Source organism: Cariama cristata, unplaced genomic scaffold (genome assembly GCF_000690535.1).
Source record: "Cariama cristata isolate BGI_N322 unplaced genomic scaffold, ASM69053v1 scaffold28759, whole genome shotgun sequence".
In the NCBI taxonomy this organism is placed as follows: Eukaryota; Metazoa; Chordata; class Aves; order Cariamiformes; family Cariamidae; genus Cariama; species Cariama cristata.
This window is the reverse complement of record NW_009637888.1, coordinates 1-15348: the sequence shown is the minus strand read 5'-3', so window position 1 is coordinate 15348 and position 15348 is coordinate 1. Positions and strand designations below refer to the sequence as shown.

Genomic DNA, 15348 nt, shown 5'->3' with positions numbered 1-15348 from the left:
TCAAGCTTACACATCTGTTTGGAGGTCAAAGAACCTGCCAGTAAAGTGACTACCAATACATCCCAGCACAAAAACTAGCTCACACTTCTCATCCTTCCAGCACAATGCAATATGCTGAAGCTAAAGAGTGCATGTGCCTGAAAATTTGTCCATTTTTCAATACATGACAGTCACCTACTAAAACAAACACAGAAATACTCCTCCCCTCCAACTTCCTTCTTCATTGCAAGGCAAGATCTGTATTTATCACTACAGTGGGAAAAGGTGGTAGCAGTAGAACCCAAACATGCCCTGAAAGGGGAATGGAGTAAATTCATAAAGTTCCAGAAGAGGGACAGGGGTTACAACAGCAAGAAGAGAATTGATGAGATGAGATGAAGAGGTTCACAGAGCTTCTAATGAGAGGGTGGAGGAAAGAAAACCCCAAACAAGAAGATAAAAGTAACAGCTTGCTAAGGTATCCAGCAAAACTATTCCATGTATTGAAAATGTAGCACTAAAAGTAACTAAAGACAGGGATAGTAATTAAACTGAGATGTTACATGCCCGTGCCTTTTGATGCTTTCCTCACAACATTTTTTTTCCCTGTCTAAAAGTTTTGTACAGGGAGAAAATGGGGAACCTAGTTGTTTTTTTAGGATTTCCTGATAGATGACCATTGAACCATGAGTCAGAGATCCAAGATATACACGACCTTTAATGCATTTGCTGAGCATGCAGACTGTGCAAGTAAAAATTCATTTTTACCCAGCACATATAATTCATTTTGTATACATGAAGGTGGTCCCACCTACTGAAGTGCATTGTATTTACTGCTACACATACCCATGTTTTTCTCTGATATTTACATCTAGAAGCATGAAAGCCCTAAATATACGACAGGGTTGAACTAAAGTTACAGTCATTTAGTGCTGTGGAAATGGCAGTGACTCCTTTGTGACAGATAAGTTTAAGATAAATTTAGGAAATTCAATTAACTCAGCAGTTTGCAACTGAAAGAAAAAGTGAAAATATTTAGAAGTATGCTTAAGTGTCACATAGACTCTGAGCTTTTACTTTGTAATCATAGCACTGGTATCAGTGTTCAAAAAAAACCCATAAACTTCTGTATTTCCAGTTCCACAGACTTAAAGCACAGTAATTTACTTCAGAAATGTAATAAAATTACTGTATGCTGTGTTCAGGCAAAACCCAAAGTATGTTGGTAAGGGAGAATATCATTTATTGCTAATACTACCTAGTAAACATCCAAAATCAAAAGGTGGCATCTTAGGAAGCACAATTTTTTGGCCATCACAGATTGGCACAGGGATTTTACTCAGATAAGATGAAAATATTTAAAAAAATTAAAAAATCACTTTTGTTTGAATAAAAATATATAGTTTAATTAGCTTTCTGTTGGCTACATTTAAATCACATTTGATATTAAATAAACCTGTATTAAAAATCTGTACAAATTATGATGTAATGATAGTTACCCTTTACATATTCATTATAATACATGAAAACATTGACGTCACACAGAATTCAAGCAAACATTGCAAGAAGAAAAGAATTCCAAACATACACATATACACACCCACCCAATGCACTGCAGGTTAAGTCTAACAAGCCCTACCATTTCATATGACTAAAGTGAAATGAAATCTCTGTTATAGAACAGGATTGAGCTAGTCTGTCAATATTTCTAACGCTACAGTCTACACACAATTATGATAGTACTTTAGACTCTTTACAGGAAAATTATTCCCAAAGCCAAGCTACCAGTGACAATACATTATAACAAAGCATTACTAAAATGCTTTATTGACACTGGAATTCCCTGGATTTTTCATTTGGTATTTGGCAGTTACTCAGCACTTGGATTTTAAAAGCTCTAAAATCTTAATACTTGTGTCACAAAACAGTTATTTCAATTAAAGTACAGGACCTCAACCTGAAAGTACTAAAAACCAGTTTCAACATTCTAGAAATTCAAGGAGTTTCAAAAAGTTTCTTACAAAAAAACCAAAAGCATTCAAGACGATATTAAAAGAACATTTGAATGGTAATATAATGGTAATATAAATATGGAACTTCTCCAAAACCTACTTTTTTGTTATTAGCCAACAACTAACCATCACAGGAGCATGTCTACTAATAAAAGCAGGTTTGACAAATAGAAGTCCAATTTGCAAATACTCCTAGTTGACACCTTTTGTCATTACGAGGAAGGGATGTTTACAAAGAAGCAGTGTTCAATATCTCTGTGCTAAGGTTAAAATCCTTTTGACCTCCCAAGAGGCATAAAAAACACAGTCCAGGCCTGTACTGGTACATTTAAGATAAAGCATGACAATACATCGCAACTGCAGCACCGTGAGCTTTGGGACATCCAAAATAATTTCAGAGCATCTGATCCTCAGCTTCCAGCACAAGGAGCCAAAAAGCACCGCTGTGTAACAAGGGCAGAAAACAAACTGAAACAATCAGTAGTCAGCGTAAAGAAAGAAACAGATAAGATGTAGAAATCTTGGAAGTCATGCATGACTATGCTGTTTAACAACAATTGCAGCTATTGATCCACTGTTTCAAACTTCTGAGTGAACAGAAGAGAAAAATCATAGCTTTGATACCCATTGAGAAAAGGTAAGTCATATTGTCATTTGGCTAGGACTACCAACATTCACAGACTGTTGTCAAAGTCCTTGTCTTACTCCTTTGCTTTCGTATATGTACCATAAAGATAATCTTGTGAGATTGTTAACACTAAAGACCAAATCTTTATCTAGACATGAAAAAGCCATGAGGTACTCTATATACTTTCAGTCTTAGAGGTTTTTCTGAACAGACTTTACAAAACAATTTAGAGTTTGGCTGCTTCTCTGGGAGAAAGCAAGCTATCCCCACCCATCACTGCAGAATAAACAGAAATACTAATAAAAATAGTTCATTTGCTGCTTGAAAAGCAGCGAATATTTGAAGACAATTGCAACAATTTGACAGTCTCATCAGATCTACAGTAAAAAAAAAAAAAAATCTGTCTAGCTTGAAAACAGGCTTTGAACTAGTGTGAAGCTAATAGTCACAACTACAAATAAAGTCTTATACCTCCATCTTTATTCCAGACAAAAACCACACACTAACATAGGCTACAAGCTTAACACTATGAAAGAAAAATGCAAATTCTACATTAACATCAAAGCCAAGAATGGCACTGCTATAGCCAAAATTCCATCTTAAGCTCAAACAAGCCACCATAATCAAAAGAAAAACCTAGTAACAGAATATCAACTACAATTAGCTAGTATCTCCATTTCTCTCACAACAAAACCAGCTGCTCCTTTTCCAGCTGAAGTTAAACAGCCACAAAAATTTAAGAACAATGGAAGAGAAGCTTATGGAGGATGAAACTTAAATAAATCTCTTAAGAAGGGAAAAAAAAAGTTTGCTTGTGCATTGTCTGCCTCCTCCCAAAAAGAAAAACAATTGTCTTTGTAAGAAACCCTTACCTTCAATTTATATTTTCACTAGAAGTTGCCACATTTTTAGAACATTCTACGGCTACTAACAGGTTACTAACTTGATTTGTAATTAATTTTTTAATTAATCCTCTTTAGACTGTCTTACCATTAGGACAAGAGAGAAATGAGTGCATCCAGAAATTTGCCCCGGTCTTCTGTTTTCAATTCAATTACTAAAATACGAAATATTTTATTACAAGATGCAAATAATCGAAAGATATATCAGATGTCACACTTGAAGAATAATAATTCTGAGTATGCTTATGTATATTCTTAATCAACTTTAAGAAGGAAAAAGAAAAACTATTTATTTGGACAAAATGCAAAGCACATTGTAGCACATTGTTTATTTTGCTCTTAGACTTCAGCAAACTCCAGTTCCTAGGTGCTCACTACATGATCTAGCAGCCATTTTTTAAATCTGGGAACGTTTCTTTGTACGTTCCACATGTATAAGTAGTACGTATCGTTAAAACCTGCCTGTTTCGTAAGCATGTACAAAGATCGGCAAATCCTGTTGCATAAGTATCTCATTTTTCAAACAGACAATAAAGAATGCATCTCATAACATCAGTATCATACATGATTTGGCTGCTAAATATAAAAACTCTCACAGATTTTAAACTGAAGTGCACATGTAAATATCATTATTCCATGCAAAATGTAGGTCATCTCAAAAAGATATGCAAGCCTCTGCTTAGTAGTTTATAAATTTCTGTACAACAAGTCAGCACTTAAAAAAAGATTGACAAATAATGTAGCTCATGTTTATACTAGATTCAGGAATAGTGAATCACGTACACAGTCTTGATGTTTGCATCTAAGTCATGCTTTATGGAGGCTGTGTAAACACTGACCCCTAAAGGACTATGTGGCGAAAGAAATAAACGATGGGTAGCACTACTCACTTGACATGTCAAAATGGTTGTGTAAAGTCCTAGAATTGGTACTGTCTGCAGCTTTCTCAAATGCTCTTCCAAAAAAGCTAGAAGATGAACCAAAATACAAATAAGCATAACTGAAAAGAATACATTTACTAAGCTAGAAGTATGGAACTTTTTCCGTGTTGACAGTTGAAAATGTCTTCCAGATGCTTTTGATGTGCCGTGTATTCAACATAGACCTCACTTATTAAAGTGCAAAAATCTTAACATTGCAGGCTTTAAGAAATGAAGTGATGGGTTATACAATGAACTAGTTCCCTCTTTTAAAATAAAGAAATAGTTGAGGGATGGGAAAATAAAAACTTGCGAGGAAGCTGTGGAACATCTGTATCCTCTCTCAAAGTATCTCATGCATACCGAATGCAAAAAGTGTGTTTTTAAGAGGGATACAATTCAAGTCAGCATGCTCAGTGTTAAATAGGTACAGGAAAGATACATTTGCTTCAGAGACAGGAAAAGTCTATAGGTAACCTTTAGTAAGAACTCTTAAATAATATGCTTACTTCTTTTTGTCGGAGCTGTCTGTCTCTGGAGGAATCCCCACCATGATCACAGTTCCTTGTTCAACATCCATTGGTGCAGCCATTATCAGTGGCAGCAATTTACAACGCTTGTTTTTAGTCTGGAAGTTAGAAAGCCTCTTTGTTAGACAAAATTCAGGAAACAATCTAGTTTCAGTTCTCTGTATGAGATATTATTACAAATATTCATCTAAGGATACAGCTATAATGCAGTTAAACAGAAGGTGTTTTCTTTACATAATCTCTTAATCCCCTTCTTTCTTACAGTAAAAGTCACTTTAAGGACCAACAGAAATTTCAATTCTTCTCTGAAATTGCATTCCATTTAAATGTAGGAATTATATAGACAGAGAAGATATGATCTACAGTAAAGAAAAAAACTTTTTAAAACAATAAAGAACTGTGGGTACGTATATCTAAAAACTTGGACTGGGCTTAATTTTTTGCAATAATCATTTTACATTGAAATACAACAGATAAAACATTGACAAACACAGTCTTCACTATAAATTATTTTCCCCATCAGGTTGTTTTACAGTAGTAATCTCTAACTTTAACAAGTTTTGTAATGTAATTAAATCCAAAAACAATTATGAAGATTTTAAACTTTTAGATTCTTAAATACATGAAACAGAAGTTTGTTTAAAGCATTCTGCTCTTAAGGTAAATTTTTGCAGTGAGTATTAAAAATGCTGTCCTGCTCCTAGTGGCAGACTAGTTATTTACCATGTTTAACTTCCAAAATGAGGACAGACAGATGAATCTGACAAGGATGGACCATCATAAATTTCATTTACAAATTAATAAGTACTCACTGTGAAGACAGTTCTCAATATCAAACCCTCAATTTTATCTGAATTGTGGAACTAATAGCTCAAAAGATAAATGCAATTTAATTTCAGTTACGTTAGTTGTAAAGGTCTGAGGATTTTATTTAAACAGATACAGAAATCCTTAGATAACAATTACCAGTCCTGCAATACTGCTTTTTTTTGTGTCAAAGTTTGTTGCAAAGTACATATTTAGTGATATGCTTCCTCAAAACTTACAAAATTACACAAAGACTTTAGATTTTAAGTACCTTAGTAATGAAAACTCTTTCTAATGCTACAAAGTCTCCCAGACAGATATTTTTCCTGGAGCTGCATTCACAAATGTGCTAAAATTATCCAACCAATTAGCAGAAAAACATTATTAAGATTCTCATATAGTGTTTTTAATAATCAACTGCAAGTATCCAACAGAACAATAACTACTACACAGGCCAGAAATTACTTAATCAAAAGCTTTTGATTTACTTACAGAGCAAACAAATGATTTGAGTAAGTATTTACTAAGCAAGCACAGAGACACTGGTTTGGAAAACAGTTTCACGTCTGGTGTGCCCTAGGAAAAGAAGAATTATTTCAATTACAATCCAAGATGATTCTTCCACTTGTTTAATTTTAATATCCACTGACAAGTCTAAGAGTTTTGTGTGGCTCAAAGAACACTAACAAGAACCATTACAATATAGGAGTTTGTGCTCACTCACTTGACTTTGAAATTAAGCCCTCCCCGCTTTGAGAGGACTGATTATTCCTTTGGGAAGTTCAGAGTAGATGTAGGTATCGACCCATGAGGACAGCACAGTATAAATATATAGGTTCTTTTTGACGGCATCATTCTTATTGAGCCAAGCAGTTAGGAAAACAGTGTTATCTAAGTATGATATAGCCAAATACGACAGTCAAAGGAGACAGACAAAAACTAGAATTCTGACCTCCATGAGACAGCAATAGAGAAAAGGCCCCTGAGAAATCACAAGGTTGGTGCAAATACAGCTGGCTACTGTCTGCTGAATGGCACGTAACTGCCTTTTGGCTAGGTCCAGTCCTTGGTGAAGTTTATCCAGGTTACCCCTGCAACAGAAAGAATAAAAATAGATGCTTTCATATAAAAATAAAGCTTTTCACACAAAAGTGAGATCTAAACACTATTGACAGGGATATTTTGATTTTTCTTCAATGGCTTATGAAGCATCAATGCATCTTTTAGATATGTAACCCATATTCCCTAAATAAAATTATAAAAGAATGAAAAGACATATTTTCAGTACCTGGAGAGACTGTCCAAAGCTTTAATGAAATTAGTTGTTTCAGGCCCCTCTTTCTCTATATTCTCCATGAGAGAAGCTGTTGCATAAACTATATCACTTGCTGAGAACTTGTTCTTAAAGCCAAAGTGAATGCTGAAGGTCTGAACTCTTAAATCTTTCATTCTGCAAAATGAAATAAAACCAGTCAAGATTATTAACATTATCAACATTATTATCAACATTGACAAGCCATCTCTTCAATATGTTAATGGTAAGAACATGAAGACAAATCATACCCTAACATTTGCAACATTGTCAATCTAAAAATCATCTTTTTTAAAACAAGATGTTACATCTCTTCATACAAAAATAATTGAACTTAATTGAAAAGTATTTTCAGATAAAGCATTTGTATTTAAAACAATTTACCCAAACTTGTTTGCAGATTCTTCAATCATTTCCCGAAGATTTTCTTTCAAAGACATGTCCATGGAATTAAACTTCTGTTTCACTTGCTTCAAAGGTAAACTAAAAATAGAATGAAAAGATACATTGATAGTATGCCAGAAGAAACAAGTATTTTGCCTTCCTTTCATAAGACTTTCTTAATATTAGATAATTTAGCAAGTTAAATCTGACTAAGCTTGTTTGCATTCTTTTTTCTTTAGTCATTGAAGAGTGGATGTGAGAAAGTATAGATTACTTACTAATCTACTATACCAAAAAGGCATACAGCTGAAGTATTCCTCACACGTCAAGACACAAGTTGCATAACTCAACTCAAAGAGACACTGCAACCTACTTGGAGCCCCACAATTGTATTTAAAAACCAACAAGTTGAGTACTCACAAGCTATATTCTCAATATTTTCCCATAATTCATTGAAAAAAATGATCTTTTAACCAAGATACAGATTTTTGTAACTCACCCCATGTCAGCCAAAAACTCCTGGAGCCTCTTCTGCCCCTGTACGGACCAAAGCTTAAGGCTAGCAGAGGTATATGAAGTGTTACAGAGACTTTCATACAGAGACCAGTGCTGATAAAGTGCCAGGCGCAGACTGAACAGGAATTATGGCAAATAATTATAAATGCATATATCATTTGACATTACAAATAGTAACAGAACTCCACAACTAGTAGGTAAGTCTTCAGTTGCCCTTATATATTGTATCTCTCTACTACATAAGATACAGTTAGAAGCTGCAGAGACACGTAATAAAAGGCAAGCAACATTGACTTGTAACTAATTCTGAAAAGTTAAGCTCAACTGAAGCTACACCAGCTATTGAAATAGGATTGATATTCAACAAAACATTTATGTTTCCATTTCTTTTAATTTCATTCTCAGCAACAGAGATGGTGCTGGGATTTTTTTTTTTTTTCCCTAGATAAAAACTCAACTGGGGTTTACCAAGTGGGTAGAGTTCATTTTCCCCAGATCCAGAGTTCGTTTTCCCCAGATTTTATGCAAGGATACTCGTATTCAAATGCTATTCGCATGCAATCAATTGACAGAGAATTTTCTTCATCCTCGTTGCGGTGGTTATGGCGAGACACATGACGCTGTAGGATTCCAATATCAGTCACATACTTCATTCTTAAACAAAAACAAATTTGTCACTTCACTTTCTTCCTGTGTATTTTTGTTCTTGGTTATGAGAACACAAAAATGCTTCCTAAGGTTTACAGATTGGCCAGTCAGCAGCATGAAAACTGTAGATGTATCTTTAAAAAACCCAGATTGTCAAATAATGTTCTTTCAATGTTCAGCCATACAACCACGCAATTAAAGCTAAAATAAAACCAATACAGAGAGATAGACTGACCAATGAAATTAGTTACTTATTACATTTATGTCCTTAAAAACATCAGTGTATTAGTAACAACAGAACACCAGAATTAAAGTCTACACATGTACTACTAGAATTCTGATGGTACCTAGTAGGATATAAGAAACAAAGGGGGGGGGGGGAAGGAGAAAATCTGAAACTCGTTAACTAAAACTGGAAAAGAAGTTGGAGGACACACACAAAATTTTTTTTCTTTAATAAAACTGTACCAAGGTCATATTTACATAAACTACTATTAAACACCATTTTTTCCCAGATCAGTAGTGATTGTTTTGTAATTTTGTGAAAAATATAGTTAGATTAAAAATTCTAAATAGTAGAAAAAGAAAATACAGTTTTTTCTGATGTATATTCCCATTTTTGGAAGGCATCAGATCAGATTCAGTCATTAAGATATTTAATGTCACTGTCTATTAAGTATCTTGTGTTATATTAATTCCTATATGTTTCATGATCTCTATTTATTGCTATTAGTTAGATAGATAAATAAATTAAAAAGTAACAAAGATAAATAAAAAAAATCTTTCTTACTGAGTGATTTTGTCTTGGACCCATTGATCAGTTAGACCAACAATAGCCCACCTAAAATTGGAAGGGGGAAAAAAAAGAAAAAAAAAGTTACAAAAAAAATCCCAGTAAATATATGTTATATAGTTAACCCTCTAAGTATGTAACAGAACAAGTCAGAAACACTGTACATAGAAGTTAATAACAAAGCTATATACTATTATTCTCTCTTTAGCAGACATACACACATCGTACCATCCTCCCTTTTTCCACGCAAAATATATTTTTTGCTTGTAATTAATTTACACAGATGTGTCCTCCAATTCAAGACACACATCCATTCACAAAATAAACTGGAACCTCATACTGAAATCAAATAGTTTTGGGAAATCTTGCCTCTCTTTACTATGAGTTTAAGCTTCTTGCCTTTAAGGAAAATACTAATGGAAACATACCACAACATGTCATTCAAGTCTTTAGACATTATCCATGCCAGATCAAACATCACCATCGCGGACTATGAGGGAAAAGCAAAAAGGCCGGATAAATGAACACAAAACTCTCACTTCATTAAACAAATAGAACAGTTAAATTTGCCAAGTGCTAGCATGTTACTGAAGCTCTAGAAATCACACTTGAGTCTGACAATCTGCCAGTGTCTTACTTTCTAAGACACCAAGTAGAAAGAAAAATATTTTATACAGCTCTGCAAACCTGAATCTTATATAAAGCAACACTTAAACAAAATATAAAAATAATCAGACAAGGCAAAATGACAGAAGGAACAATTTAATGTTCTAAGTGTTCTGTTTGAAATATCTTGACACTTTGAAAACTTTAAAAGGCAATCAAGTTCCCTAAATGCTAAAGTCTTTTTGCAAGAGTATTTTGTGCATAGATAGATACTTTTGTCAAGACCTAAAACAATTACACTACTACCATTTCTATCATTTTTTTTTATACCAACATTAAAGATCTCAAACAACAAAAATGTTAGTAGTTCTGGTTTATCATTTTCCCCCCACTGTTATCATTACATTTGCCACTGTGACTCAGTTGGCTGTTGTCTGCCACTCTACCAGTATTTACCATCAATGGTAAAATTGGATGTACGCAACCAGAAAACATTAATCTGCTAAGTCACACTACTTGTACACATATGACGTATGTTATACATAACAATAAGATACAAAATAACAGGATATAACAATACTATTATAATGTATAGTATTACTAGATAATTATAACATTGTATTAGATAATTATAATGTTGGATATTGTCCAATTACCTTTACACTGGCACCTTGTGTTTTTATGGTAAACAAGATTTCATACTTACTGAGGTCCCATGGTATTCATATTGCTCGTAATCAAAAAGAATTTCTCGTCTGAAAAGGGAAAAAAAACCCCACATTTGACTAAGTGGTGAACTAGTCATTTGGTCCAATTAAAAATATGACAGGAATTGTGAAATAATATTAAATTTCATTTAAACAATTAAAAAAAAATTAAACTTGGGTTAGAATTTTCTGCAAGGCAATTAGATTTTAGTAGCAACATGGAAATCACACTGAAATGTAGTCATAAAGCAAAAAGGAAAAATTTATTAAATCATTATTTTTCAAATCCCATTTTCTTATCTGATTTGTTCCTGCTTATTCCTATTGACAATAGTGGGATTGTAAAGGAAGAAAACAGAAGCACAAACTTCACCCTAAGACAAACAAGACAAGAATACTACAGCTACTTAAAAGTGAAGCAATGCACCTATTGCTACTCAAATTTATAAATTACTATTTACAACTATCCTCCATTTAAATGTTTTATTTTTATATAGCAAATATCTCTCTCCACTTTCTTAAGAGTTAGAACTAAAGCATCTTGCAAATCAAGGAGTATAGTATCATGTTTTTATATTCTCAACAAGATTTTAACCAAAGAATAAAAGAAAGAAAGAGAGATACAAGCAACCAAAAAAAAAAGGTTAAACACACCTGCGTGCCTCCCATTCTCGCCTTTGTCGCCTTTTCATTGTTCTCTCTATTACATCCTGTAAATTAATTTGGATGTTAAAAAGGTAGAAAAAATACTTTAGTAGATTAGCTCCTATCCAGATACTTCAATGACTAAGTCTTCATTAAAAAGACTTAATTAAAGTATTCATTAAAAAGAATCATTCCTATTAACAACATCTAATGAGAAAAGTATTATTATCAAATATTTTTCCAAGGAGCACACCTTTATAAAGTCACAGCATCTTTCTATGCTAGCATTTATTTAGCTCGCCTTCACAAATAAGAGGCCCAGTACATAGTATTTTCAACACTAGCAACATTGCTTCCTACCATTTTACAACATAAAGATGACACTGATGAAAAATATAGAATAATTAATGAAGCTCAGAAAAAGAGGCACTCGCTGTATATTTAAGCTCCATAAATAGTATGAAAGCTTTGAAAGCTCAAAGAAATCAAGAAGATATTTGCAAAATACTTAACAGATTTGAGAATAGTTTTTTGAGTATACTATTTATGGATTTTCCATTGAATTTCTGATATCTGCTTTTGCTGAGTTAGTGCCCTTCGTAGATTAGTAGGAAAAAATGTACAATATTAGTAGAAAAATAATATGAAATATATGTTAAATCTGAGAATATCTGTACATTTAATTGTCTCTTTATATTGCTAGGCTTGTGCCTTTGCCACCTTGTATGGTATAAATAGAAAATATGCTACAAATAACACATGGCAAATTTGATTTTTTGTGTCTACCATAATATGCTCTTGTTAGTTTACTGCTACAAGGACAGACAAAATGTATTGCTAAATTATTTGTGAGCTTCTATCTTCTCAAACAATTATTAATAAAAAAATTATAGCTAAACAAATTGTATTGCTAGACTGAAAAGCCCAGAGCACATAATCAGAGATAGATCTCTTCAGTTCACTGGTACACAAAGATAGCATTATGCATAATCAAGTTCAAAACATCTTTTTTTATAAGGAGAAAATATTTCTGTGCACTTCAGATAAATAAACATTTTGTGTACGTGAAACTCTACTGGTCACAGTAGGTTATTTTTAAATCTTACACTTGAATTTGTGATCTAATGGAACATAATATTTAAACTCAAATGTCATTATTATGATGATGTAAAGTATATGTAGTAACTGTTTTATTTTCCTTCTTTTCACAACAAAGCAGCAGAAACACACCTCTTCAAAACGTCTACGTTTCTCTGAAGGTTCTGACCCATCATTTTCATTCTCTGAGTCTTCTTCTTCATCTTCTTCATCTCTGAAGATATCATCATAAGCAGGAACATCGAGATCATCATCTTGTTTAACTAACAGTTTAATCTAGCAAGAAAAAAATGCATTTTAAATAAAGTATCTTATTTAGTGATTAAAACACATTTCAAATCACAAACGAGAATACTTCAGATGCTTAATAACAGAAACTAAAAATTCATTTTGGCTGTGATCAATTCCTGGCCAAACAAAAATACTACTTTTTAATACAAAGACCATACTTACTCATACAAAATAAGTGTAAAAACCATATTCCTCTGTTACAGTGTTACTGAAAGAATTATAGCTTTTAATGCTTGTTAAAGTCATGTTGTCAAATAATTTCCGCTTAATACTCAAATTCTAGGTGTTGCTAGATGCTAAGAGATGATACATGTTACATTTTGGAGGATATTTATCCTCTGATTTGGAGCAGTTTGATTTATAGCAACAGGATTAACAGGTACTTACTACTCACAACTATCACACTGCTAATGGTATATATTTCATTACTGAAAACAGATTTTTTACTGATAATGTACACTACTACTGCAAATATCCATTAATATTGCTTCCTAACCTACTAGCTAACACTGTAAGCAGTTTTGCAAGACAGAGCAAAGCACTACACCACCCACCACCACACCATGCCAGGGTTTTGGTTATGAAAGAAAAGCATTTACCTGTGTGTCATTGTAAACATTCACTACATTGATAGGTCTGTGGCTATCACACACAAAAAAGAAAGTGTCTTCTTCAGGCTGCAAGATCTCCAGAAGGTCAACATTGGCACCACAATTAATAAGAACAAAATATTTGAACTGCAAACAAGAACAAATTAAAAAAAAAAAGCTTTTTACTTAAATTAGAAGGAAATATGGAAGACTGAAAACACCTTTACAAAACCTCCAAAGCACTCATCATTGCCAAAACTTGTATTTACTTCTGATATTTGATGTCTCTGAGGAGGAAAAAAATTTGTAAGACAAACAACCAAATTCAGAGATGTTGGACATCCAATACCACCACCTTTTATATTTCAAAACTTGTGTGAACTTAATTTGACTCTATCAAAACTACAGCACATTAGTTTGAGCTGATATAAAAAACTTTACAAGTTTGTTACTGGCATGTTAAAATTTAATCATTGTTTTGAGGTAACCAATAATAATAATTAGTTTAAGAGCGACATTTTAAGTTGGGGAAAGGGAAGTGCATGTCTATATAAGATGAGCTGCAATTTAAAAAGTTTCCAGTATTTTTTCACCTGATCTTTATGCTCAAGAAAGGCAGTTTCGAGTTCTTGCCATCCAGATACTGGGACGAGTGTATATTGCACATGATCACATTGAAACAAAGCCTGAAATGAAGCAAACAGCTGTTAGCAAAGGTGAGGGGAAACAACGTCTTCTATAATGCTATACCATGCTATAATTCTATTTCATACAAATCTTTATCTTGAAGACATCCCAAATGACAAATCTACATGAACTTTGGGAGTACGACTTACCAGTTTTCAGTGTCATAAATGATGGAAAAAGTAAGTTACAAAAGCAGATTAAACCTTCACTCTTTCCCCAGTCCAAATCCATTAAAAAGATCCCAGGGCATTTTTTCTTTTACTGTTAGGCTACAGTGATATCAAACAAAGACTTACTTGGAGTATTTTACAAGCACATAATGCATCAACATCTGAAGCAACAAGAAGAAGAACACGCTGCAAAAATAACAGAATAACAGTGTTAATATATTAATAAAGATGCCAAATCTAACGTGCTGACGCATGAAATGCATAAATCACCGTGAGGCCAGAAAGTAAGTAATTTAGGTTAAGATCATCACGAGCATAGAACATGATTGCTTCTGAATGGACACTGCAACCAAAATTAACAGATTTGGATCCCCGTAAATATGAACAATAAACAACTCCGCATACCCAAAATATGTCAGCTGCTTTGAGGAAACGTAATTACTCAGACTCCTATGAACTGCACGTAGTTTTGAAGGTTCAAAGCTAGTCAGCCCTACAACTGTTTTCATCATGTCTAGAAAGGCCTAAGTTTTCAGCATGGGATCTGGAACAGTTTCGACTAGGATAATCTGTAGCAAAAATAGGAGGAACGCAACTCTTGAAATAATCTTGATTTGGGCAAAACAATTCATCTGATGGTTTGTTCAGGATTTGTTGTTGCTGTGGGTTTGTTTTTTTTGAGATTTTCCTCACAGTTGGAGAAGTTGAGGGAAATGCTTTCATTTGCACAATGCATAGCATAGTTTCACAGGTAGAAATAGTATAAGAATGTCCAACAAAATGTTTACCACTTCAGTGAACACATCCACTCTGAATACAGTTAAGCAAACTGTGGGTTAAAAATGAAAGTATCCAACCAGACCTGCTACAAGAAAGTCTGCAAGAGAAACCTCAAAGACTGAATACAAGATTTAGTGTCTGGGCAAACAACATCAAAACGGTTAAAAAGATGTAAAGAAAAAAAAACAGATTTAGAGATGTTTTGGTTAAACAAAAGATCCACAGGATTACCCAAAGCACTTGCCAGAAAGGAGGTGAACTCTAAGTAAAAACTCCGGCAAGACCCCGTCGCACTGGCAGCAGCTTCGGCTCGGGTTTCCAACACCGTACACACGCTCGGGAA

The 15348-nt window shown here is 33.6% G+C and overlaps 1 protein-coding gene across 1 annotated transcript; it reads right to left on the bottom strand.

Moving 5' to 3' along the window:
• Window positions 1–2283: 2283 nt before the first annotated feature.
• CDC45 (cell division cycle 45) lies at window positions 2284–14411 on the bottom strand (the record flags this gene model as incomplete). Its single annotated transcript, XM_009708523.1, has 18 exons — window positions 2284–2434; window positions 3610–3676; window positions 4412–4488; window positions 4951–5069; window positions 6271–6354; window positions 6731–6869; window positions 7067–7228; window positions 7475–7573; window positions 7974–8105; window positions 8525–8644; window positions 9429–9479; window positions 9860–9921; window positions 10744–10792; window positions 11399–11454; window positions 12620–12763; window positions 13378–13515; window positions 13962–14054; window positions 14352–14411. Coding segments are annotated over 17 exons (1650 nt in total), but the record flags the coding sequence as incomplete, so codon positions are not given.
• Window positions 14412–15348: the final 937 nt, after the last annotated feature.